General features: G+C 40.6%; 1 protein-coding gene across 1 annotated transcript in view; it reads right to left on the bottom strand.

Moving 5' to 3' along the window:
- Positions 1-3,719: 3,719 nt before the first annotated feature.
- LOC127232175 (ATP-binding cassette sub-family G member 3) overlaps positions 3,720-27,025 on the bottom strand; it is a 42,512-nt gene continuing 19,206 nt past the window's right edge. The window contains exons 9-15 of the mRNA XM_051198158.1: positions 26,911-26,993; positions 22,755-22,844; positions 21,200-21,324; positions 18,323-18,477; positions 7,213-7,302; positions 6,329-6,414; positions 3,720-3,896 (exon numbers count right to left, since the gene is read on the bottom strand). Of these exons, the coding sequence (XP_051054115.1) occupies positions 3,743-3,896; positions 6,329-6,414; positions 7,213-7,302; positions 18,323-18,477; positions 21,200-21,324; positions 22,755-22,844; positions 26,911-26,993 (783 nt within the window). The 3' untranslated portion in view covers positions 3,720-3,742. The remainder of the gene's footprint in view (positions 3,897-6,328; positions 6,415-7,212; positions 7,303-18,322; positions 18,478-21,199; positions 21,325-22,754; positions 22,845-26,910; positions 26,994-27,025) is intronic.

The following is a 27,025-nucleotide window of genomic DNA, read 5'->3' as shown; positions in this document are numbered from 1 at the left end:
CCACACAAAGAGGGGGGTCAACAAAATGTATCCAGTCATTTGGAGTAGGGACTAGGCCCTCCCTCCTGCCTCTAGGTTAAGGGAGTACCACTCCATGGAGAATGTGCTCCCAAAGTCCTTTTGTGCACCAGGGATACATCCTGGTTCCATTCTCAGATGTCCCTTAGACTACCCAGGCCTTCTGAGACCCATTGTTCAAGGTTGATTCCATTGATCTACCTGTCTATTTTTGTGCCAATGCCAGGCTGTTTTCAGAACTATAGCTCTGTAGTAGATCTTAAAGTCAGGGATGGTGATGCCTCCTGAAGTTCTTTATTGTATAGAGTTGTTTTGGCTATCCTGGTGTACCCCATTTTTTAATAGGTTATTTGGTGTTTTATTGGCTAGTTTCTTCAGTTCTTTGTATATTTTGGAGATCAACCCTCTGTCAGATGTAGGATTGGTGAAAATCTTTTCCCCAGTCTGTGGGTTGCCGTTTGGTCATGTCACCTGTGTCCTTTGCCTTACAGAAGCTTCTCGGTTTGAGGAGGTCCCATTTATTAATTGTCAACCGCAGAATCTGTGCTATTGGAGTTATGTTCAGGAAGCGGTCTCCTATACTAATTTGTTCAAGGGTACCTCCTAGTTTCTCTTCTAAGAGGTTCAGTGTGGCTGGATTTATTTTTGGACTTGATCCATTTGGACTTGAGTCTTGTGCATGGCGATAGACATGGGTTTATCTGCAGTCTTCTACACACTATCACCCAATTATGCCAGCATGTGTTGAGGATGCTTTCCTCCCCCCATTATATACTTTTAGTTGTTTTGTCAAAAATCAGGTGTTTGTAGGTGTGTGGGTTAATATCAGGATTTTCTATTCGAGTCCATTAGTCTACTTGTTGATTTTTGTGCCAATACCAGGCTGTTTTCAGGACTATAGCTCTGTAGATTCCTAAAAATCAGGAACAAGACAATGCTACCCTCTCTCTCCATATCTCTTCAATATTGAACTTGAAAGTTCTAGCTAAAGCAATAAGACAACAAAAGGAGATCAAGGGGATCCAAATTGGAAAGGAAGAAGTCAAACTTTCTCTATTTGCAGATGATATGATAGTTTACATAAGTGACACACACACACTCTCTCTCTCACATACATACTCACTCTCACATTCACATACACACCTCACATACTTTCTCTCTCACACACAAACATACATTCTCACATATACATACCATACACACACATATACACATATGCATGCATACACTCTTACACACTCACATATTTGCATAACACACACAGTCATACATCACACACACAATCACATACATACTCACACTCACACACACATATAAATACACTTTCATAGTCATAACCCATGCACACAAACCACACACACACATATACAGACACACATACACACACACCACACTCATAATACTCTCACAAACATACTCACACATTCACACACACATACCCACACTCTTCACACATATTCATGCACACCATACTCACAAACACACAGACATGCCTATACACACCACACACACAATTACACACACATACACACATGTGGTCTCTCTCTCTCACCCACACACACACCTCCAACATGTCATGATCTCACCTAGGGTGTGAGGAATGATGACAAGTCTTCACCTTGTCAGAGAACCCAAAGATGCAGAGCAGATGAACTACTGGATAGATAAACAGACCTTCTTCATTTTATTATATTTTCCATTTCCCATTGTATTCTTTTTCTGTTTTGTTCTACCCTGATTTTTCCCTTCTTTCTCATTCCTGATGACTTCCTTCTCTACATCCTGATGACTACCTCTACAGTACTTCCAGATGACTTCCTTCTGCACATCCTGAGGAATTCCTTTTCCTCTACCTCCTGATCTCTTCCTTCTAACTTCCTTATTTTTTTCTTTTACAGCTTTTTTACTCCAGCAGAATCTTTCAAGCAATGTAAAAATTCACAATTTGGTTACACTGTAGTTTTTAAGTGAATGATTATAATGAATGTAAGTAAAAAACAACAACAACAACAAAAACCATCGTTTCCAATTTCCTTTACATGATTAATCATTTTACACATTATAGGTTAAAAGCAAATTATTCCTAAGAACCCACATACATTTGAACATTTATCTTTTAGAGTTCTCATAGATCAGGAGCCTTTTAGCCATGACTGTTTACAGTAGCTTTCATAATTGCCAGAAAAACAGATGACTCATTTCACTTTTCATGTTTTAGAGTTCTGTCCAATTATCTTTTTTTATTTTTTTAAATTTATTTTATATAACAAAGTCCATTTAAATGAAAACAAACATTTATAGACAACATTTGGGAATTTGGGCGTTGTTCTTTCCAAACTACTTCCTGCTGGTAAGGGGCGCTGTCATGGGGGATTCGAAGAAGATTCAGAAATCCTGGCTGTAGTCTGTAAGGCTGTTTTGTCCAGCTGTTTTGAATGTAGGATCAGCTTGTACTCTGTTTCAGGCGGTCTGGCTTGATCAAACCACATTAGTCTGGAAGGAATCCACATCTTTTCATTTTCTGTGGAAACAAAAATAAAAATCCTTTTTCCCAGTAACTTGTCCTTGAACTTAAATTTTGGAGTCAAAGCATTTTTTTTTTAATTTAATTTATTATTTTACATGTCGATCCCAGTTCCCTCTCCCTCCCTTCCTCTCTCCTCCCTCCCTTTTACCCTCTCTGCCCTCTCACATGCACTTTAACCACCCTCCCCTCCCATCCCCCCACCCCAATTCCATATGTAGGGGAATGCCATCCAGTTGGGGTCATGTAGATCTGACAGGTCATGTGAAGTAGGGACTAGGGCTTCTCTCCTGTCTCTAGATTAAGGCAGTTATCCCTCCATGGGAGATGTGTTCGCAAAGTCCTTTTGTGCACCAGGGATACATCCAGGCTCCACTGTCTGAGGTCCCTTAGACTCAGTCCTTCTGGCTGAGGCAATTATCTTAACCAACCATCCAGTTCTTTGTTTTCTAGTCACATGAAGTATTATTAAAGTTTTGTTTTATCCATGATGCACACTGAAATCTGTGAACACATTTCCCAATATCAAAAAGAACTTGAGCTAATTACTAGGACTCATTGTTTTCCTTAATTTAACCTAAGACACAGTCTAAAGGGTTCCTCAAGAGAAGCTCATCAGTCCTAGCTGTGTGACATTTCCTTGGTCCTATTTTCTATCCTCTGCAGCCCCTGCTTTATCAGGGGTGGGGCAACACCATATCCTACCTTACCTGTATTAATTGTCCCACTAAACTAACCTCTATCATAATCCCTTACTACACTTGGTAATACCCTTAATCTTCAAAATTCTATTTAAACTATCACTATTATTGTACAAAATCATTACTTCAGTTAAACAGTATTGCTTAGTAGGAAATCATCTTTGTAATTACCCACAGGTAAAGATGCCTGGATATTTCCATGAGAATATCACATTACATTAAAGGTAGTGGGGATCTCTCTACCCCCCATTCACACCATGCCAACTACCAGAGAAAGAGGGCAAAAATCAAATATGTAAAGGCACAGCAGGACAAGAGACATTGTGAAGCAGGCCCTTGAGGCCTTGCCTGTCCGGGATTGGCCCATCAGTGCCGCCCATTCTTGTGGACCAAACTCCTGAAATTCAAGTGCTACCTGCTGCTCCACTGAAACAGACACCAGAAAAGTTTTATTATTTTTTAAAATGTCAGATTAATTCAAAGAAAGTGGAACAATGGTTTAAAAACATCTCTTTTTCTTAAGAGGTAACAACTGCACATAGGTAATTGATAAGAGGAGGATCATTATACAGGCTAAGGCCACGTGATTCTTCCAGAAGCCCCATGTTGAGATATCAATACCTTGGTTTGCCAAGTATTCTTCTGTAGTACATCTGTAATTCAACACACACAAAAATAATGTCAAAGTTTATTCAGTACACTCACTGTTCCTTCCTTCTAAAAACACATAGTTTCAACACATCATTAAAAATTTCTTCTTTGTATTTGAAAGCATTAATGCTGAACTTAATATTTTGTGATATATTATTGAATCTTAATTACTTGAATCTGCTCCCTTTGTTAATTAAAAAAAACCCATCCAAAGAGGTGCAGCTGTCACATCTATTTATAGAGTCATACTAAGATCCAATTTTGTAGTCTTCACTGTCTTTACATGTCATTTATTTCTCAACCTACAATGCTGCTCTCTCTTCAAAGGACAAAGGCATGGATGAAGCACTTGTATCTTCTGAAGTGAAAAACCCCAGCTTCCCAGTGACACACACAGACACTCTAAGAGAACAAAGCTCTGTGCAGTTCAGATGACTCAGTAGACAGTCATGCAAAAGAACCCAGCATCAAAATCTAGATGGAGGCCCAGAGAAGACTAAGGGTTTCTGTCAGGAGTCAGTCAATTCCTGTCAGCTCCTGTTCTAAGAGAGCTGGGACAACCATGTAAGCTGAGCTATGGAACATCCCTTATGGCCCATGGCTACTGGCAGAGCCTGGGGAGCAGTTGGAGCACAGCAGGATGCAGAAGCTCTGACACAAGGTAGACCAGCAGCTGCTGATAAAAATTCTGATTACACAATTATCTCCTGTGTATTTTCATCCTTGTGTGTCTCCATCCCTGTGTATCTCCATCCCTTGTATCTCTTAGGATTTAGCAGTTACCAAATCTGCTGAAAGGGCAGATATCTTCCTCCTGTGAGGACAATCCTTTTGTAAGTATGAGGTCTATAGATGGCCTGCCCTGGCTTCATTTTACTCATCATGTTATGGAATATTATTTTAAGATGTGTTACATTGGTTTTCGATGTAGAACATTTGTCTAATGATGCAAAGATGTGTTGCATTCCTTATGTGGCATTTGTTTAACTCTGTGAATCCGTGTTTCTTTGCCTGCCTAAAACACCCGATTGGTCAAATAAAGCCCTGCTAGGTCAATAACTAGGAAGGAGAAAGGAAAGGGTGGGGCTGGCAGGCAGAGAATATAAATATGAATAGAGGGATAAAGAGGAAGGGAGAGGGAGAGCAGGACAAGAGAACAAGGAGAGGACATCAGGGGCCAGCCACCCAGCAGCCACAGAGAAAGAGTTAAAGAACGATACACAGAAGTAAGGAAAGGAAAACGCCCAAAGGCAAAAGGTAGATGGGATAATTTAAAGTTAAGAAAAACTGGCAAGAAACAACCCAAGGTATAGCTGGCTATTTGTAATGAAGGATAAACCTTCATATTTGGTTTCTCTGGTGGCTGAGTGATACCAACAACCCAACAACACCATCCCCATACTTCTGACAAGAAACTGTTAAGGACTTTCTACTAGAATAGTGCCACACCACACCAGGAAAGAGGAAATGTAGGAAATAAGATACCCCTCATACTTGCTTTCTTATCAGTAATTCAAACATAATTTTGGTAACTAATAATAATAATAATAATATTTTGAACATCCATGAAAGATTTAAGATCTCGGCATGTTCCTTTCTCACTTATATATCAAAATAAAAGCAAGAGAACAATTGTAGAAAGACATGAAACACAGTTAAGGTGGAGGGTTTTTTTTAATTAGGGGGAAAGGATCATAAAAAGGGGAAAGGTGGGGAGGGGGGAGACCAGCATGCAGGGACAGGAGCAGTGGGAAACAGGAAAGAAGGAAAGAGAGGCAGAGAGAGAGAGAGAAAGAGAGAGGGGGGGGAACTTGGCAGGGCCTTTTCAAAGGGAACATATTCAATAGGTGTAGGTGGTGCTCTTAGTGGCAGCAGCCAAGGGTGTATCTTGTGAGAACTCCAAAGGCAGCCCAGTACAAATACCTGAATACCAGCAGAAGGTGTTGTAACTTTAAAACAATACAAATAATTTTATTAAAAACTGTTTCTATTTAATGTATTTCTTTCATTGCATGACGTATTCTGTGGCACAACATTTTACACACACACACACACACACACACACACACACACACACACACACACTGGCCCTTGCTTTCTTGAAGTCTTCTAGAGTGTAAGGCAGAGAGGAGACCCTGGAATCTGGCAGGCACAACTGCCCTGATATTCTTGGGCTCTGCTCACAGGAACCATAATCTACACATGTACAAACTGTATGACCATATAAACTATCAGAGCAGCCTATGTCAGACTCAAATGTTCTGAAGCAAGGAACTCAAACCCACATTCAAAACCACTTTTAAAGGTCCAAATGACCCTTCTGTACATTGCCTACACAAGGAGTAGTAGGATGGAAATAGTCACATGTGCATTGGTTACAGTGACTCACTGTGGGGAATGGGCAGGGACAGAGAGTTAATCCTGAATGGCTTACATTACATAGCCCTGACATCTACTGATTTCTGCTGTTTTGTGTTCTGGACAGAAGTTTTGTCCCAAGAATTCATTGTGCTGCAAAGCCTGTAACACAAACAGAAATAGGGCAAGACAAATAGTTTAATATTTTGTAAGTTTCCAAAGAATAACCATAGCTATAGCTTCAGAGTCAATCTTGATTGTAATTTAGAAAACTATTTTAAACAAGCAATCCCCACCAAGTTCAGTCTGCCCAGCAAAGCAGTGCCCCTCCCCCACTCAGGAGGTTTAGGATTGAAATGAAGGAGCTTCCCCACTGCTAAGAGGTGGACTCTAACTAGATTACCTCAGGCACCTCCTTCTCTGCCCAGCCCATAACCATGTAAACACTGTAATTGAAACAATACCATTGATTCACAGTAACATATTTCTTGTTGTTTTCATCAGAAGCAGTTGTGATTATGGGAACAAGAAAGTCTGTTAAGACACACTTTACTGCAGAGAAAGTTTGGCAAAACCAGTATGGCTGTGGTGATCACTTGGTTTCTGTTTCTTTTAGTTTCCTGATGTAAACTACATGTCAAAGTCCCTGATTCTCCATTATTTCCTTATTGGGCAGAATCAGAACTGTATGCTTTTCATAATACCATCTATTTTTTTCTCTTTACCCTGGGATTTTCTCACTCTTTACTTCCCTCAAATAATAAGTGACCAGGGAAAACCCAAGATTACTCACTGGCCTTTGGCTAAAACCAACAGGACAGTTCTCATGTTTAGCTCCTGGAAGGAGACTCCTGGGCAGCAGCTGGTTAGAGATTACATTTGGGGAAAGGACTTGGCTGGGAATCATTTCAGTCACTACAGTTGGAGAAGCCAAGTACAGTAACAGATAGGAAAACTTACTGAGAATCCATAATGAGAAATGCTAAAGTACTGAATCCATGACAGGTCATACATGAAGTTTATGTGATATAGTGATAAAGCTGAAGCAAACTGCAAAGAACAGAATTAGAATCAGTTGAGTGACTAAGAATTCTAGACAAGATCCTCCCTCTTCAAGACCCCTTCATTTCTGCTCTGAGCCGCTCTTTAAATCATTCTTTCAGTTAACTCTAAACAGAAACAGAATTCTTTACTCTTTGTAAAGCTGAGGGTCTTTGTGAGTTTTAAAAGGAAGACTGTGTAAGGAGTACGGTTTTTCTGCCTGCCGCCTGGTCTAGTCCTGCTGCTGTGCCAGCCCCAAATAATACACAGAGACTCTGTATTTGATATTATACTGTTGACCAGGTACTAGTTTCTTATTGGCTAGCTCTGTCTTAAGTATTAACCCATTTCTGCTGATCTATGTATTTTCACATGGCCTTCTCTTACCGGGGAGGCGGCTGACGTCCAGCTCTCTCCAGACTCTCCATCTTGACTCCTCCTTCCTACTTCCTATTTCCTCCTTGTCTCCTAGGCCTTTCTTATTGGCCAACAGTGCTTTATTATTAACCAGTATGAGAAACATATACAGAATGACATCTCCCACACAGTGACTAGCTACATATGTCACAGCCAGTTCTGTTGAGAAATTTGGTTGCTAAAAATTTTCTTCCTACAGGATCCATTGGAGCAATCATCGTCCCATTTCAGCAGGAAGTAATCTTAAGATAACGACACCCCCTTTCCCTACCCTTGGAATTTTGGGATAATAGTCATCGTCTTTGGGTTGGTTTTAGTTATTTGGGATTGGGTGATGCTTACACTCGGGTTTATCTTTTAGATAGGAATAGGGAATGGTTGGGAAAGGTATGGTTTAGATGGGATATAGGTAGATTAGCCTATTTTCTTGAGAATTTGAGTAAGAATGAGATAGTATTTTTCAGCTTACATTGTTGTGTATTCTTATGTGGTAAGCTATGTAAAATTAGGTTTATATTTTGTTATATTTGTTAAATCTTTCCACTTACAATGTTTTATGCACATTATTTTTTTTACCATATTCTATGTATGTATACTTTTCTTGTATTCAAGACATTTTGTATATTGATACAATTTGGGATATTTATCTTGCTGCCCTTTATAGTTCTACCTCTTGTCTTGACACTTATACTCTACCTCTATTTTAGGGATTTACATGCATGTATATGTAATAGTTATATTGTTTAAGTATTTGTTCCTGCTTTACTCAGGGAAGTTTTAATCAGTCTTTTTAGCTAAGTTCCCGAGTATTACAGATTATCTTCACTCATATTTCCTGTACCTATGAGATTAGTCAGATATAGATGCTTAATCTTCAATCACTTCATAGACATGCAGAACATGGCATTTAAATGTTTTAATATTAGTACTCCATTGACATGAGACACTGTTGCTCCTGACAGCACCGTGCACTTTCCCGAAAATATGTTGGACACTGTTGTTGCTCCTGCTGGAGTTCAATCTCGCCTCAGCTAATGGCCTGTTGGGCAAAGAATTGCCCCCACCTTGACCACTGATTTGGACATGCAGTCCTATGTGCTTGCAGGAGACAAATATAGAAGACTGCTTGACCTTGCCAAGTCAGGGTAAGACAGCCATTCTATCTCCCTGCTGTTGTTGTGGTCTGTCAAGTTCTCTTGGCCTTAGCCAAATCTGGGTGTACCAACGTTGCTGTGAGACCTAAGGTGACTGTTCAGGTGGCTTGCTGTTTCTGTCCTTGCTGCACCTTTTGGAAGTTGTCCATCCGCATTTCCTGTCTACTCTAGTATTGTTAATTTCCTTCTCAGGTCTTGATGAGGTTGAAGATTAAACTATCACAACTATTATTCTCTCTTCCTAGTTAGATATATTAGGTACTAGACTTACATTTTCCAGCTTAGGACAACTCTATTGTAAACTCCATTATGCCCTCACCCTAGGACTAGATATGTAGGTCATTTTGTTCTCAATTTTCCTTTTCTTAGAGCTCACTTGTTATTCACTGTTTTGTATATAGTTTTGTATTAAGCCTAAAACTTTTCTTTAGACTAAAAGGGGAATTGTAGTGAGATAGTTCTGTGGCACTGACCTCGCCCATTGGGGGGTGGAGCCATGGGCGGAGTGACCTGTGGAAGGAGGTCGGAGCAGGCCAGGAAAGGTGCTCTCTTTCTGGCGTGACTCGGACAGGAGAGGATCGGGTTGAATTTCCTGGTGTTCATCTGTCTAGGTTGTAAGTTATTTCTCCCTGAATAAACATCTATTCGGCCTATTTGTTTATCCTGATCCTTATTTACCGCGATAGGACTGGCCACCCCACTCTGCAGTACCTAAACCCTCAGATGCTGAATTTGTTTATCTTTAAAAAGGTGTGTAATCTATGCCCAGCCCTTTTAACTTTAAATACAACCTTCTTTTATATATAAAACCCTCTTTAGATTGTTATGTAGCTACTGTGAATGGTGAGCAAGGATGAACAAGGGACATCTTTACTCTTAAGTACATTAGAATATGCAAAACAGTGACTATGTGCTCTTGTCTTCACTGTGCACCTGACCAAATGCTTATACAGAAAATACAATTGGCTTCATAACTAGGTTTAAAGTTCCATTTAGAAACTTTATACAATAGCCTGTTGTCTTAATTCCTTTCCTGGGGTTGTGGTAAAATACCATGACTAACACACAGAAATCAGGGGCTTTTCCAAGTATAAATTACAAACATAGCATAAAAGAAATGGAGGAAACAGTCTAATTCACAAAAACCTCAAAAAATTGGGGAAGACTGATCTTAGAATAAATCTGATCCAATGAAATACTTGTACAGTAAAAACTTTAAGACACTGACAAAAATTGAAGATGCTGAATGATAGACAAATTTCTCATGCTTATAGATTGTAGGATAAATATGAAAATACCCATCTTACCAAAAGCCATCAACAGATTCAAGGCAATCCCCATCAAAATTATAATACAATTCACATAAATTGAAAACACAATACTAAGTTTTGCATGGAAATACAAAAGACCCTGATTAGCAGAACAATTCAGAACAACACAACAGCTAGAGGTACCATCAACCATTGGGGGTGTCACCACCATTGGTGACAGAACCCATCCCCCTGATGTGTGAGGAATAATTCATCTCTATTGATAAGCAGCTTTCAGTGGGCCTGTCTGCACACCCGGGAACAAGAGCAACAGACTCTGGCACACTTTACTGCCCATGTGTCCTTCTCTCATACAGAGGACAACATGTCATTTGCTCTGGTAGGACAGGGTCCCACTCAAAGGAAAAGGAAACTTGAGCCAGGGGACATCCTGCCCACAGGTGTAGCAGTCACTCCTTGTGCACATGCTGTACAGGTAACACAGTTTACCTGAGCATTCAGTCTCTATGTCAGTTTTATAAGCACACTTATCAAAAGTCAAAACAAAGTGAACTCTACCAACATTGTGTACAAGAAAAATTTCTGATTGACGATAAGACTAGACTCATCAAATTGAACCATTAGCAGAAAAGCTGTTCTAGTTACATTAACAAGTTCTTATCATCATTGGGTTAACCCCAGCACTTGGGAGGCAGAGGCAGTCAGATTTCTAAGTCTTTGGACAGGCTCCAAAGCTACACAGAGAAATCCTATCTTGAAAATCAAATAAACAAATAAATAAAATAAACAGGATTTTTAAAATCTTAAATTTAAAGGTTTTCTGTGTATTGAGATTGTCCAGTCCCTGGGCAGTGATGTCAGCAGCCTCTCTGAGTATAATGTGTCCCCACCTCTTTAACCATTTGAACTGTGATCTCAGTTAACATTACAGGAAAGGGGCCTCCCAGCTCTGTTTCAATTTGTTTTCTGTTTTGTTTTTCAGCTTTTTAGAAGCATGTGGTCTCCAAACAGGAAACCATGAGCTGGAATTTTTAGCAGAATCATCTGGGTGAAAACTTTAGAACCTAAAAAGAAGCAAAGTGGAGAAAAGATCCAAAACACAACAGATGAAAAACTGACTGTGGACCCCCTAAGATAGGAGACCCTGGACTCCCTAAGATAGGTTCCTAAGATAGGAACCATTCATGTGGAGAGGGGCCCCCAGCCCTTCTGAGAGCGACTTTAATCTTAAACAGATCTATTTAATTATGTCACTCTAAGACAATCTTCATCCAACCAGCACCAGCATGGGGAAGGGTGGGGGCGTCTGTCCATCTGAGGAGGTGGTGCTTCCCTACCAGTGTATATTAAAGTTCAAAGGACTTCAGTTCAGATCTCCCATGTGGGTTTGTAATTATTTATGACCCCTTTCTCTCTTTTGGCAAGTTACATATCTGATGGGAGATGTCAGTCTGTATATATGTTTCTCATATTGGTTAATAAATAAAGCACTGTTGGCCAATAGGAAAGGAAGATAGGAGGGACTAGGAGACAAGGAGGAAAGAGGAAGCAGTAAGGAGAGTCAAGATGGAGAGTCTGGAGAGAGCAGTACGCGGCAGCCGGCTCCAGGTAAGTTGACCACATGGAAATACATAGATTAACACAAATGGGTTAATACTTAAGACAGAGATAGCCGATAAGAAAGTAGTAACTGGCCAACAGTATAATATCAAATACAGAGTCTCTGTGTGTTATTTGGGGCTGGCTCGGCAGCGGGACAAGACCAGGCGGCAGGCAGAAAAACCTGTACTCCTTACACATATCCTTAACACACACATCTCTTTAGCACACATCTGATAAGCCCCTTGTTAAGTTTTATTTTTATTGATGTGATAATGACACCATATCGAAAAGTATGGGGACAAGAAGGCTTATTTGACTTTCCCATCCTGACCACAGTCTAAATCATTAAGAGAATCCAAGATGGAAACTCAAGGGAGGAACCTGGAGGCAATAGCTAAAGCAGAGACTATGGAGGAAAGTTGCTTACTGGCTTGCTCCTAATGGCTTCCTCCTTCTGGATGGTCTTCCTTGTGTTGCCCTGCCCACAGTGGGCTGGGAACTCCCACATCATTAATCACGAATCCATTATTCCTGCCCCAGGCTTGCATACAAGTGAATCTGAAGGCATCATTTTCTCAACATACGTAAGACCTCCCCACTTTTGAGACAGTATTTATCTCTGCATCCCTGGCTGTCCTGGAACTCACACCACAAACCAGGCTGGCCATGATCATGTGTCACCAGCCCCTGAAGTGGTTTCATCTTCGATATGACCAGGCTTATGTCAAGTTGACAATAAACTAACCAGCACAACTCTCACACAATTATACCTTCTGTTTTGTATCACATATAGCCTGAGGTCCCCATGGGTGTTTTTGTTTGTTTTTTGTTTTGTTTTAAGTTGTAGGCTGGTTAGAGTTTACTCTCTCAATACTCATTGCCTCTATGATCAAGAAGATGGAGAATTTACCAGAGGGATTTCACTGTCTTCCATCCTGTCTGCCCTAGGAAGACAATGGCCAAAATCATGTCTGGCCTTTTTAACTATCCTTGTCCTCTGCTGTAGGCTTTCAAGCTCTGTTGAAAATACTGGAGAACTTGACCAGCCTTGTAACCCTAACTCTGTGCAACATTTAGATAAAGCTCAGACAAAGGAATCAAACAATTTTAAATAAATCTTGACTTTGTTTTGCAAGGAGTTAAGTCTAACATTGTTAAGAAAAACACCATTGGCATTCTAGATTATATGTACTTTTGTTTTGAACCTGTGATAATTTAAATTGGTTATGTAAAACATTAGAGCCAGTGTTATAACTTTGACCATGAGCTGGTCCATACCCCATGAGAACTCTGTTGATTTCTGTATAGGTTTGACATCAGTGTACTCACCTTTGATTTGTAAATTATAACATCATGTATCTTAAACATTCTGTCTTTTATATTTCATAAATAACTTACTTGTATCTTTGCAACATGTACAAAATTTCTAGTTTATTTTTTTCATTCTGGAAAAATCTAGCCATCTTCATCTTCACACATAAACCATTCTTTATTTAAAAATCTATCTTTACTCTCCCATTCTTTGCCTTTTTGTTTCTATTTTTGAGAGACAGAGACAGACACATACAGAGAAAGAGAGACAGAGAGGGTTTCTCTATTTAGCCCTGGTCTTGAACTCAGAGATCTGCCTGCCTCTGCCTCCCAAGTGCTGGGAATAAAGGTGTGTGCCATCATGCCCTGCCTTACATTTACAATCTTATGACTTTTAAAGAAAAAAAATAAAAAACAAACAAACAAAAAAAACACATACTTTTTAAAACTTTTGTAAGACACTGTTGTTTAAATATTGAAAATAAGCATTAAAAGAAAACCAAATCTTTGTCATCTGGGCACAGAACAATTGTAAAGAGAAATCTTCCAAATCATTAACAGTAACATGCTAGTTAAGAGTTTCTGCTGTTGCTGTTGGAATCTGTTGGTGAGTTTAATCATCTCAGTAAGAAGCTGTCAGCCTCAGGAAAACACTGGAATTGGTTTTTAATATTGGAAACATGTTAGAGGCCATAAGGATTTCGCTAGAATCTGAGCATTTTTGTTTTATTGGTGTCCACATATTGACATGCTTTTACCATCAGTGAGAGCAAGAGGGTCTGTATCAATGGAAGGCAGATTTATTAACTGATCATTATTTTAATAATCAAGACTACATTGTCCTATGTTCATTAAAGGAATGGTGATAGCAGCCTCTTTATTGTTTGTCTATAACTTGCTGTAGACAACTAACACAGCCAATAAAGGGATCTGTCTGACAGTGGATGAAGTTCTGAGGATGAATTATAATCAGGGACTTCATTTGAAGTCCTGGAAGTCAGTGGAGTCCACAGCATAGACAGGAAGCCAAGGACTGAATTTGTTTAGTAACCATTTAAAGATGGAAAGTGTTTTTAAGGCCTTGGCAGACATGATTTTTGGAAACAGGATTGGATTTAAAGCAAATGAAAAAATAAATCACTGCTAAGATGTAATAACATTATTGTTATTTATTATTATTATTATTATTATTATTATTATTATTATCATTATTATTATCATCATCGTCATTATTATTTTGGTCCCCCAAAGTTCAGGAAAGTGGATAAATCACTAGAATATTTTCTTACCACCCAAATTCCCAAGCCTACACATTTTTAACTTTTTAAAAACATCAGTTATATTGCCCAAATTCATTATTGAAAGAATTTAACAAGACATTATTTTGTCAATTGTGTAAATTACCAATAAAGTATAGCATATGCAAATATAACAAAACCATTTGCATAGTGATGATACTCCAACTATATGGATATTAGTCATAGAAACTAGAAGCTTTGTGATATTGTTAAATTTTTCTGTCTAGTCATCTGCACTTAAATATCAATCATTTTTCTTTTTGGCTTCTGCCCTTAAAATTTATATATATCCAATACATTTAATTGAGAAATGTATGCTTTTTATTATGCTGTATGTTCCTTTTTATTTGTTAACTATTGTTTATATTTTCAATTAAAATGTACAAAACAAAGTTACATCGCTGGTCATGTAAGAGCTCTACACGTTTTCTAAGGTACCTATAACTGTAGCAGGTCACCTACTTCAAGCAGTTGGATTCTGTTCATTTGTTATTTTTAAGACCACCTCAGATTTAAAGGCTACCTTATTTTACGTTTAAAGTATTCTATAACAGTGTAGTAGTCAATAAGACACTATTTTTTCTTTTGGAGAGAAAATGACATGGGTTGAGCCACGGTTTTAAAGGCATATTTTTAAGACACCAAGAAATTAAATACATTGAGGGGGAATGTCTTTCTGTATTATAGATCTCTTTTTGGTTGATGAATAAAACATTGTGGTCGATGAGGAAGGAAGATAGGTAGGGTGGAGAGAAGAGGAGAATTCTGGAAAGTATAGGCAGAGAAGAGATATAACGTAGAGTTCAGGAAAAGATTAGTGCACCAGGTGTTCTCTGGTAAGCCAAGAGCACATGTAAAAACATAGAAGAATAGAATAGGGATAATAATTAAGACAGAGCTAGCCAAAAAAAAAAAAAAAAAGAGCCCTAGCACTGGCCAACAATGTCATAATTAATATAGTTTCTGTATGTCTGTATTATTTGAGGCAGAAGTGTGGCAGGACCCTGAAAAGCTAGAAAACTAATGCTTACAACAGATTTTAAGATTTTAATTTATATCAGGAAAAAAGTATCAGACATATCCTTCATAGCCAAAGTTCTGGGAAAACCAACGTGTTTTCAAGGTGAAGGCAAAGTTTAACAAGCCGCTCAGCCTCAAGCTGGAGGTCTGCTTGCTGCTAGGAAGGCAGCCATGACCTGCCTGCCAATTTGCTGGAGAAGATATGGTGGACAGGGAAAGAGGAGGCCCTGCAGGAGAGAGCCAGAGTGCACTCAGAAATGAAAGTTCACACATTCAATTTCAATGGTGCCTTAGCTCTAATTTTTAAAGTAACAATTGTATTTGCTGGGGGTGCATGTGAAATGTAGGAGGCAAAGAACTCCCCTTAGCAAAAGCAGACAGGTGCGGCAGAGTCCAAGGCTGGCAAGCAAAAGAAGTGACAGGGTTAGAGAGCTGTGGTTTGGGCCAGCCCTCCCCAGACAAAGGCCAATCTATTTCACAGTCATCAGGAGACTCCAGGAGGCAATGTATTTGCTCCTTTTGAGATGTCCAGCCATATATTCTCTGGGGTAAATTTTACTCTGCTGTGAACCCATATTCTCCCCCTTAAATATACAATCACACATGAGAAGGGAAAAGGAGGGGCCATGCAGGCTTTGTCCATCTTATTATTATGTACACATTCAATCATCTTTAACCCCCATCCAATACACTGTGGTCACTGCAGAACTGCATTTCTTTCTAAAATCTTCTATCACAATGCACAGGAGTTCTGGGCTCTGGAAAGTGACTGGGCTTCCTTATACACTCTGGGGTAGAATGGCCAGAACCAACAATGGGCAGAGCTCCTTCATATGGTTTCTGGGCCGTGTTCTTTGTGCTGTGCCTTGGGGTCCTTGCTCTGGGATGGCAGCAGAGTCAATCTCCTACAGATCCATGGTCTACAGGTACCATGCTTATCTACTGTCACATGCCTAGAGAGTTCTGTACGCCAGCAATGAAGCAGTAAAAACACCATCACCATACCCCAACAGGAGCACCCAAGATCATTAGAAGTTTTCAGTTCCAAGGACCAGAACACGGAGGCTTCCTTTACAGAATCTAGTTCACAGTCCAGGCCAGCGGGCTTGGCAGAGGACTCTGAGTCCAGTCCTGAATATGTTGGGACAGAACAGTCCTTCTTTGTCTCCTGCATGTGGTGACTTGCATTTTTATTGGGATCTGTCACTCTGGCCAGTGAGCTAGAAATGCTGACATATGGGTGGGGGGTAGAGGAGATTTGGGGAGAAGTTACAAGCATGCTCAAGGTCAGTGACCACCACAACTGACTGTTTTATGCTTTTTGTTTTCTTGGGTGGAAGGGAATATGCAGGGGACACATGACAGACTACCACAATGGCTGTGACTGACCTTTCCTTTTCCGATTGTATTTAGGGCCTGATCTACAAGATGGAAATCATATCAGAAGCTGTGGCTGGTGGGGTCACAGGTCCCAGAGGAGAATCTACTGTTGCTCTTCTAAATGGATATGGTATTAAGGTGACATCTAATGAGTTGCTGTGACACCCATAGATGAGTCCATCTCAGACCTTCATCAGTAAAGCTTCCTTTTGCAGAAGACAGTGATTAACTCTGACCCACCACAGGTCACCATACTGAGAAAAGAGACTACAGAAGATTTGTATATCACACAGCTCCTCCCAAGGATCAAGAATCCTGAAAGAGAGGCTAGAGAATCTGAAGAGCAAGAGGCTGGGACAACTACAACAGTGTTGTGTTGTCACAATTGGACAGTGACACATGAATGCAGAGCAGTTGTGACAACATGGACAACACCTGTACAAGATCAAGTCAGACAAAATCCCTTCATGGAAGGGAGAGGTGGACATGAAGTCCTTCCCCTAGCTGAGGACCGATGGGAGGTTGATGGTTTCTGGGAGTGGAAGAGCCCATTTCCTTTAAAGATGTGTCCTGTGAGAGCATCCCCATGGACAGTGCTCAGGAGACCCAGGGGTGTACAAAAAGGAAAACAAAGAGTGAGACAGGGAGGGGACAGTAGTGAGAGAGATCAGAAATGCAGCAGTTGCTTTCCTGTTGCTGTGATACAACACTGTGTCAAGGCAACCTGTACAAGAAAGCGTTCCTTTGCCTTAGGTTTCCAGTGTGATGGGAGCCATCTTGGCAGGGAGGCATGGCATCAGGCTGCAGGCAAGGAAGTGGGAGAGGAAGCTGACTGCTCACGTTCTCACAGTGCATAGCATATAGGGAAGAGGAAGGGGACAAGACTGTAAACTCCCTAAGCCCCTCCCCCACCCAGGGACAGACTTGCCCCATCAAGTCCCTGCCTCCCAATGGTCCCAGAACCTCTCCAACATCACCACCACCTGTGTGTAGTTTATGGGCTTGAAACACTAAGACTGGGTATCCAATTGCACACAGATGAGCAAAAGTCTGCTGATTCAGGAGACTGGTTAGTACTTAGGAGTCTGGATTCTCCCAGGAACCCTTTTCAGAACAAAGGTGAGCCGTGAGACTCTGTGTGATGAACACTTTACACTGCTCATGACCTTTGCTTCCCCATTAGAGACTACTGAATAAACCACAGCACCTCTGCTATGGTGAAAGCAGCAGGCAAGTCTCTCACACCTGTGAAAGGAAGGCTGCAATCTTCCTTGTTGTGGGGGAATCACCAATCATGCCACCTTCTTGAAATTCCAGCTTATTATGGCTTTGTAATAAGGTCCCAAGAAATGCCTGTTAAGAGCTCGCTAGAAAGGGCATGCTAACCACATCATAGCCCTGACATTGGAGCAGTAGCCACAAAGCCTGGAGGGAAGGATGCTCCTTCTCTTCTACAGACCATAATAAGTTTTAGCACAGGATCTCACGTCCCAAATACTGATGTGTTAAGCATGTACATTGTCAAGAAGTAGTACCAGGAGAACTTTCCTCTTAAATGAACACAATTCACACTCACCAACATGAACATATAATAGTTGATTAAGAGTTGTGTTGTTACAGCTGCTGCAGTCTCTCCTGCCCCTAAAGACAGGGCCACGGAACTGGCAGAATAAGCCAACGTCATGACAGTAAATATTGTAGTGCAGAACCCATTCACATCTGTTTTTACTCCTTAGAAAGAAAAAGGTTGCGTTAGTCCAATGTTCAAAAAATAGTTAATCACCACAGAGACTAGTAGGAGTTTTACAGCCAGCCTACTAATCTGGGTCCACTTTAATTGCCTCCTTCCATGTGAGTACACAAAGTTGTTATGCAATGTTTCCTTTTTAAGATTTATTAAATTTTTATTCATGTGTATATTAACTTGTCTGTTCTAATGTATCCCAAATGTGTGCAGTTGCCTTTGGAAGCCAGAAGAGGGCATCAGATCTGGCAGTGAAAGCTGCCTGATGATGGGGGTGCTGGAACCCAAATTTGGAAACCATGGGGGGCAGCATGTGTTCCTAACCAATGAGCTATCTCTCCAGCCTCGCCACATGGCTTTATTTTTATACTTGCCATAGAATACTTTTCCATGTAATGCCTATTCTCTTTTTTACAGTTATGAGCAATTTATGATATCCTGACATGGTGAGTACAGGCAATACAACTGACCAAAATTCTGCTGCCTTCTTACCAGTAGAAATTACCAGTAGAAATCCTTCTTGTCCTCACTCCTCTGTGTTTATACAATTACATTAGTAATGAATTTGGAATCAGCATTGTTCTGGTGTTTTGGTTTTTTTTTTTTTTTTTTTTTTTTTTTTTTTTGTCACTATAAAACTAGGATCCTATGGGAAGAGCCAACCTCATTAAGAAAATGCCTTCATTAAATTGGCACTTAGACAAGCCTGTGCCACCATTTTCTTGATGAATGATTCAAGTGCAAAGTCTTAGATAAAGTGGATGACGTTATCCCTAGGCAGGTGGTTCTGGGTTCTATAAGAGATCAGGCTGAGGGAGTCAGTAAAGTAAGTCAGTAAGTAGCACACTCCATGGCCTCTGCTTCACTTCCTGACTCCAGGTTTCTGCTCTGAGTTCCCACCCTGACTTCCCTTCTTGATAGACATTGAACTGTAAGATCAAATAAACCCTTTCCTCCCCAACTTGGTTCCTCTCATGATGTTTATTACAGCTCTGGAAACCTAAGTAAGGCAAGGATTAAACACCCTTGCAATGGTTTAAATATCTAGAGGAAAGGATGGTGCCTCCAACTTTAGATTTCCCTAGGAAATCACCATGTAACTGCTATGGAGGAATGCAATGGATTCACAAGCTGATTTGTAATCTTTATGGAGCTCATGCTATGAGTCATCCACAGTGCTGTGTTTTCTAATAGTCACAGCGACACAAGTTAGAGTCTGGGGGAGCTGAGTTCCATGCCTAATCGTTTTCAAAGTTATTGTTGACATTATCATGGTGTGTACAGAGCATGTATGGGTATAGGTGTTCATGTATCATTGTGTACATGTGCCATGGTGGGAATGTAAAATGGTGTGCATGTGTCGTGGTATGTGAGTACCATGGCATGTATATGGAGTTGAAGGACAACTTTCTGAGTGAGTTTCTCTTCCACTGTGGATTCTGAGGGTCAAATTCAGGTTGTCTGGCTTGCAGAACAAGCACATTTCCCCAAACCATCTCATGTCCTGAATGACTGGTCCTGAATGATAATCTCTTACTTACTACAGAAAATCAAAGCTTTATCAGTGTTTTTCTTGTGCATGCATGTGTGCATATCTCTGTGTGTGCATGTGTGATATTGTGTGGGTGTGTAATGTATATGTCTGTGTGAGTGTGTGCGTATCTGTGAGAATGTGTGTAGTATATAGTGTATGTTGCATCACTGTATATGAGTGTGTGTGAATGTGTGTGTTTCATGTCTGTGTGTGAGTGTATACATGTGATTGTGTATCTGTGTATGAGTGGTGTGTGAGTGTAGGTGTGGGTGAGTATGTGTATGTGCATTTGTGAGTATGTAGCTGTGTGTATGATGTGTTCATATCTGCATATATGTATGTGTATATGTCTGTGTGAGTTGTGCATGTGTGAAAATCATGGAAATTCTAAACAGCCTAGGATGAAGCTTAACCATATTCATAGATTATTATGTGCACATATTTTAAATGATATTTACATTATATCATTTTTAAAAACCCAAATTAACTGTCCTCTCTCTTTGTAAGATGGTAAAAGAAGACAATTTACACATTTAAGTATTTTACACAAATGTACATATGTATGAGATATTTTCTACTTTTCAATACTTTATTTACATATATAGGCACGAGAGAGAGAGATAGAGAGTGAGAGAGAGAGATAAGCAGCTGGGCTGGAGAGATGGGTTACTGGTTAAGAGTGAGCAATAACTGCTAATTGCAGAGGCCCTAGATTCCATTCCTGCACCCACATGGTGTCTCACATTCTCCTGTGACTCCATCTCAAAGGGATCTGATGTCCTCTTCTGGCCTCCCAGGCACTACATCTTCTTAGTTTGTACACACACACAGACACACACACAAGCAAATGCACATGTAATAGAAAAATATTACAATATGTAGATATGTATGTAATAATTTATTTTGCTCATTGCCACCACCTCAAATGTATGTTATTTATTCAGTCATTACACTACGCAGAATCTCTTAATTAAATTGCTATTTCATAAACAGATTTGTAGTATTCTATGAACAAGTCTTGGAGACTTTCCTCACACTGAACACCAGTGTTAGGCAGTGCACAGTGGAGACATGCTTTTCTACTTATGTCTCTCTACTTTAGGCTTGCCACAGTTGTACAAACCAAAACGTGTTCTGCCAAGAGTAAAGATCCTTTCTCTTGTTTTCTTTCTTACCTGCTGTGATGAATACTATAACAGTAAATGCAATACTTTGCCATAACCTCCTGGGTACCAGCTCAATCAGCAATTTCCCAAAGAAATATGATGACACTCTGTAGTATCCACTGGTATGCTCATGTCTACAGAGACAAAGATCATGTTATACACATCCTTAGGATATTCCAGAAGGCACAGGTGAGATGCTGGCTACAATGACTTCTGTTACCACAGGGAGCCTACCAGGACAGTGTCTCCTGTGCTCCAGGCTGACTCCCATTGAGGTCCCCATCTTAGGGACCAGCATCTCTAGGCCAGCATCCTTATAATATCCTCACTATGATTTCTCCATCAGAGAACTCTCCCCTCCTTTTTCCCCTCTGGCCACACAAGAGCCCCTCCATGGAAACAGTCCGATGAGCCCACTCTCCTCAGAGTCTCTGCCCCTCTGAAGCTGGCTCCCTGAGGAGCAACTTATTCATACCTCACTCATACAGTGGTCATGGAGACTTCTCTCCTTCCAGTTCTTATGAAGAAGGTGACACTGTCACTCTGAGGCCACAGTGCAGCTTCAGGACACTGCATCCTTCTCTTCAGCTACTCTCACTTTAGGACAGATGTATTCCTTCAGTAGTCTCTTTTACAACCACAAATCATTACCAGAATCTTTACCAGATACCAAACCTAATCCTTTCCCTTCCTGGCCTTTCCTAATCCCAAGCTCTTTCCCCTCCCAGTGAGCTCATTGTAACTGTGTTTTTTGAGACTAGACCACTACTGTAGGCTGGCCTCAAACTCCATATGTATCCAAGAATGACCATCTTCCTACATAACTCTACTTCTGCAGGACTACCTGCCATGCTCAGGTTTATGTGGTACTGTGAGTCTAACACAGGGCTTTGTGCACACAAAGCAACCACTCTACCAACTGAGTGAGGCACTCAGCTCCCCTCTTATGTCTCTTCTTGACATGTACTTGGGGATCTTGGCCAACTTTCTGGGCAGTGAATCCTAAAGTATAGGTCACTGGGGAAAGGTTCTCCCATGATTGAGAAACACAGGAGATAAACAGCTCTTTCTACACAGCTGCCATCTGGCTCTTTCCACTGCTCCGTCCCCAGGCTGTGCCCACTCTCACTAATATACAGCTGTACCGAGAGCTGTATATTGGAGACAGCTCCAATGTGCTGCTGAACCCACTAGGCTAAAACCTCATGAAATCCCTGACATCTTCTCTGTGGGGTCACGAATTTCCCTTGATTTCCAGTCCCCTCCTGCTGTGTTGTCTACAGCACTGAGATCTGGTAACTAAACCCCAAATTTGAAACATTCTCTAAGCAGCTGACACATCTGCTCTTGATTTTCCAACCAGGTGGCATTATCATTAGCAATCTCTTTACATACTTCAAAAGTCATGATATCATATGATAAACACAAAACTTCATAATGTGTGTACTTTTCAACTAAACAAATAAGCAAGAAAGTGCATGGGGGATACTGGTTTGTCATAACATCCTAGGCTCAGATATGAATGTAATTTCTGATGCCTGCTCTTGGGGCAGGAGCTACTCACAGAAATTGACCCCTGTCGATCATGAAGAGCTCCTTGGCAGACAAGCTTGTCAAACATTCATAGCTTGTGATCATGTATAGCAGGACAGATCTGTAGGCAGAGAATGGAGGAGAAAGCAACAGTAAATTCAATTTAGAAATAGTTTTATAACAATTGAAGTTTTTCTGTAGTTTAAATAACATCACATAGATATATTAAAACACACACACACACACACACACACACACACACACACACACCAGAGCTGGAGAGATGGCATAGTAGTAAAGAGAGCTTGTTGCTCTTGCAAAGGACCCAGGGTTGGTTGTCATCACCCATATGTTGGGTCACAACCATCTGTCACTACTGTTCCAGTGGTTATGATGCCCTCTTCTGGTCGCCACAGGTCTCAGGGCACACATGGTACATACACATCCATGCAGACAAACACTCACGCACACAAAAACACAATAAGTATTTAAAAAATGAAGAAGGAAAATGAGGAACTGTCTGGTTAAAAGGTCGGATAGTATGAGTCCCATGATTATTTCCTCTGTGTCTCCACAGTGGTATCTATTAATTCAAGTTTGTCCTTTAATATCTAACAGTTTGATAACAACCCTTACTCTAATGATCCTAGGGTATGTAGTTTAGAAGTTAATTGGTTTTAGAAGAATTCATGAGAGTGGAGCCCATGATGTCATCTGTGTCCTCATCATGGGAAGAAACAGAAATGTAGTGACTGCCAGGAGAAGGCTGAGAGGAGGTGGTCAGAAAGGAAGCCCTGGGAGAGACTCACACTGCAGTGTGGATGCACATTTCCTTTTAGATCCACTGACCTGTGGTATTTAGTCCTGGCAGCCCAACCCTTCACTTCAATTTAACTAACAAAGTTGGTAAGCATTTTCCCTAATACATAAAGAGAGAAAGGTAAAGATGAGTAAAACTCCAAGGAGTTATCATATTCAATCTATCACTTGATTTTACCGAGGGGTAAGGATGAGAACATGAAACAAACAGTAGGGGAATCCCCACTCAACAGCTTACTACAGACACGGACTGTAGAAACATCTTTAAAGCCTTGAGTATTCCTTAAGTAGACCTACTAATGTCCTACATGGTTTCCAAAGAGCTCAGAAATTAATTCAGTTATGCCATTTATGAAGAAATAATTTGTGTCCATGTGATAGGGAAGGGTAATCAGGGGAGGAGGAACAAAGTACCCTGGACACAAGTAAGGTTTCTCTAAGACAGAGGGCACGATGGGCCTAAAAGCCTACAACTTAACACCTTTTCAACTGACAATCTGAGTACACTGTGGCGGTTAGACATCAGATCAGGTGAGGGGGGACCTTATTGTGGAGTAGTTTCTTCCTACATCACAGAAACATTCCATTTTATAATCCATCAGACAAAAGGATGGGAAAGGAAAAGACAGCCTGAGAATGAGTGGGAAGGAGGACCTCCAAATCTGGGACTTGGGACACAGAGGCTTGATGACAAGCCTGGGATTCATGACACTTTCTGCATCTATTGGGTCCCAACTGTGGTCTTGATCAAAAGGTTCCAACATACAACAGAGTCCTGGGCACTCCATGACCAAGCACAGAGCAGATGGCCTGGGTGTCTCCTCCTCTCCTAATGAGACTCTTGTTTTCAAGGATCATCTCTTTAACTTTACTAAATGCACAACTTTCTCTCTTTCCACTCTTCCATTCCCCCCACACACACACCCATTCCCTGGTGCTCAGGGAATTCTCCTTCTCCCAGTCTCCAATACCTTGTCCTCAATTCCATCTGTGCTTACTTTCATATGTTTTCATCAAGAAAACCAAGGACTTAGAAACAGAATCTTGTGGCTCTGGCTAAACTTAAACATACACCACATTTACTCTCTGATTTGATGTTCTACCTATTACTATTGTAGATTAACAACCCATATCTATACATTTAAAGTATAACACCAATATGTTATAGCCTAAAACAGCTGTAATACTCATCTCGCTGCAGAATAAATATGCTCCACACTGAAACAAATACATAGGAGACCTGATTATTATATTTTCTCTTTTCTTCAAAATTACTCAGTGTTTTCCACAAATAAAAAATGATCTGTGGGTCTTTGGAGCTGGCCCATTAAGCAAAGTGTCTGCCATGGAGCCCTGAAAACCTGAGTGCAGATGCCTGGAACATATGTAAAGGTATCCAGGCACAGTACCTAACATCTGTAATTCCAGTGATGGAGGGTACAGAGGCGAGTGTTTGCAGCTTATTGGCCAGTCAGCCGAGCCAAGTCAGTGAGCTCCATATTCAGTAAGGGACCTGCCTTGAAAAAGAAAGTGGAGGTGGTCAAGGAAAACCTGCCATCAATCTCTGACCTCCACATGCAGACACAGATATGCTCACTAACATGCACATGTGTACACACCCACAAAAACATGAGTGAATCCATCACAAACCTGTACACTACAAATTGGCACAAGTGGGTGCATGTGTGTATGTGTGTGTGTGTGTGTGTGTGTGTGTGTGTGTGTGTGTACAAGCAACCCCCCAAAACACAGATTCCACATGAACAGTACATCCATGATCAAACTTATGCCCATTGGGAGGTACCCTGAGGATGTAGGTGTAAAAAAGGGAGCTTAGTTGAGCAAACAGTGGTGAGGCACACATAAATTACAGTGAAAATACTGAAAAAGTGATCCTGATGAGAAAATATGTTTAGAACACACTATAGTCATTAAAAAGATTTAACATGAAAGCATATCTTTAAAGTTACATCATAGCTCAAACTAGATAAGGATCACAAATGTGACAGCTATGAGACAAGTCAGGAGAAACTGAGTCCCATCATATTGCTCCTCTACATCCAAACAATCCAAATAAATTCAAGAAAATTGATGCCTGAGCAACAAAAGTAGAATAAATGCATACACTAAAAACGTTTCTACATCATGGCATTATGAACAGAATAGAAAGGCAACACACAAAAGGTAAGATATGTCTGTGGATTGTGGTGGGTGTGGTGGGGGATTCACAACTCAGACAAAATTACTATAAATCAATAGCAGAGAAAATTAAAGGCCATGGAAAATTAAGAGCTGGTTCAGCAGGTAGGATGATGGCCACCAAGCTTGATGACTTTGAGTACAATCCCTGAAACCCATGTGGTGGAGGAAAAGCTCTTGCAAATTTTCCTCAACCTCCTCATACACACTGTAGGACACACATGCCCACACACTAAAGAAACACATGATTTTGGAGTGCAAATAAAACATTTCTATTTAACATGGGAAAATGGGTCCTGCAAACACTTCATAAAACATTCAGTGGCTCACAAATTACTTTCCTTAGACATCTTATTGCAAACAAGGGAGAACGTAAGTTGGGTGAGGATGTGGACACACTGGATCTCTGTGTTCTGCTGGTAAGGATACGACTAGCACAGTGGAGTTGGAGACAGCACAGCAGTTCCTCAAACAGTTAACACAGTGGCTTGTCATTTGTCAACTCTAGCTTTCTACCTTAAAGAGTAAAGTCCAGGGCTCAAACAGATGTGCTTGCACACCCAACAGCATGGTTCACAGCAGCCACCGATGAGAGCAAACCACATGTCTAGCCACAGAGAATGGGAAGAAATGCAGCAAATACTCACAATACAGAGCCCAAGAAATCCCCACACATGCCACACTTTGATGGACCCTGAGGACATTATACCCATGGAAACAAGCCAGACAAATCAAACAAGAACAAAACCAAAACACAGATACTTGTGTGAGTCTAACTCAGGGCTCATACATTAGTCATAGCCAATGACAGGAAGTAGAACGGTTGATGCCTGGAATCAGGAGTGGGTGGTATGGGGATTCTTCTTTCAGATGTATGGGGTTCCATTCCAGATGATGAAGAAATGCCCTACTTTTAAGTATGGTGATAGTCGCATAACATGAAGCTGCTCCATACACTCGTGCTGGTAAAACGTGAAATGTGTGGTGTGTATAGATTCATACTATCTACACAAACATATGTGAAAAAGTGAGTTCTTTCACTCAGCTTTCAATGTATCAACACACTCTTTCACATGGTAAAATGTTTACACTGTTCTTTTCAACAATTCCAATTCTTAATGGATTTACCTAAGTTTGAACAAAGTAACAGCATTTTCTCATTTGCTTACCTCCTCTGGACTTCAGTACAATCACCTTGTAGGAAATGGTAAGTGGAACCTACAGACATGGCCACTAAGACTCCAATAATTGCCTTTCAAAATATTACAAAAAAAAAAAAAAAAA

This window comes from Phodopus roborovskii, unplaced genomic scaffold (assembly GCF_943737965.1).
Source record: "Phodopus roborovskii unplaced genomic scaffold, PHOROB, whole genome shotgun sequence".
In the NCBI taxonomy this organism is placed as follows: Eukaryota; Metazoa; Chordata; class Mammalia; order Rodentia; family Cricetidae; genus Phodopus; species Phodopus roborovskii.
The sequence above is the reverse complement of the archived record's forward strand: the minus strand, read 5'-3'. Positions and strand labels throughout refer to the sequence as shown.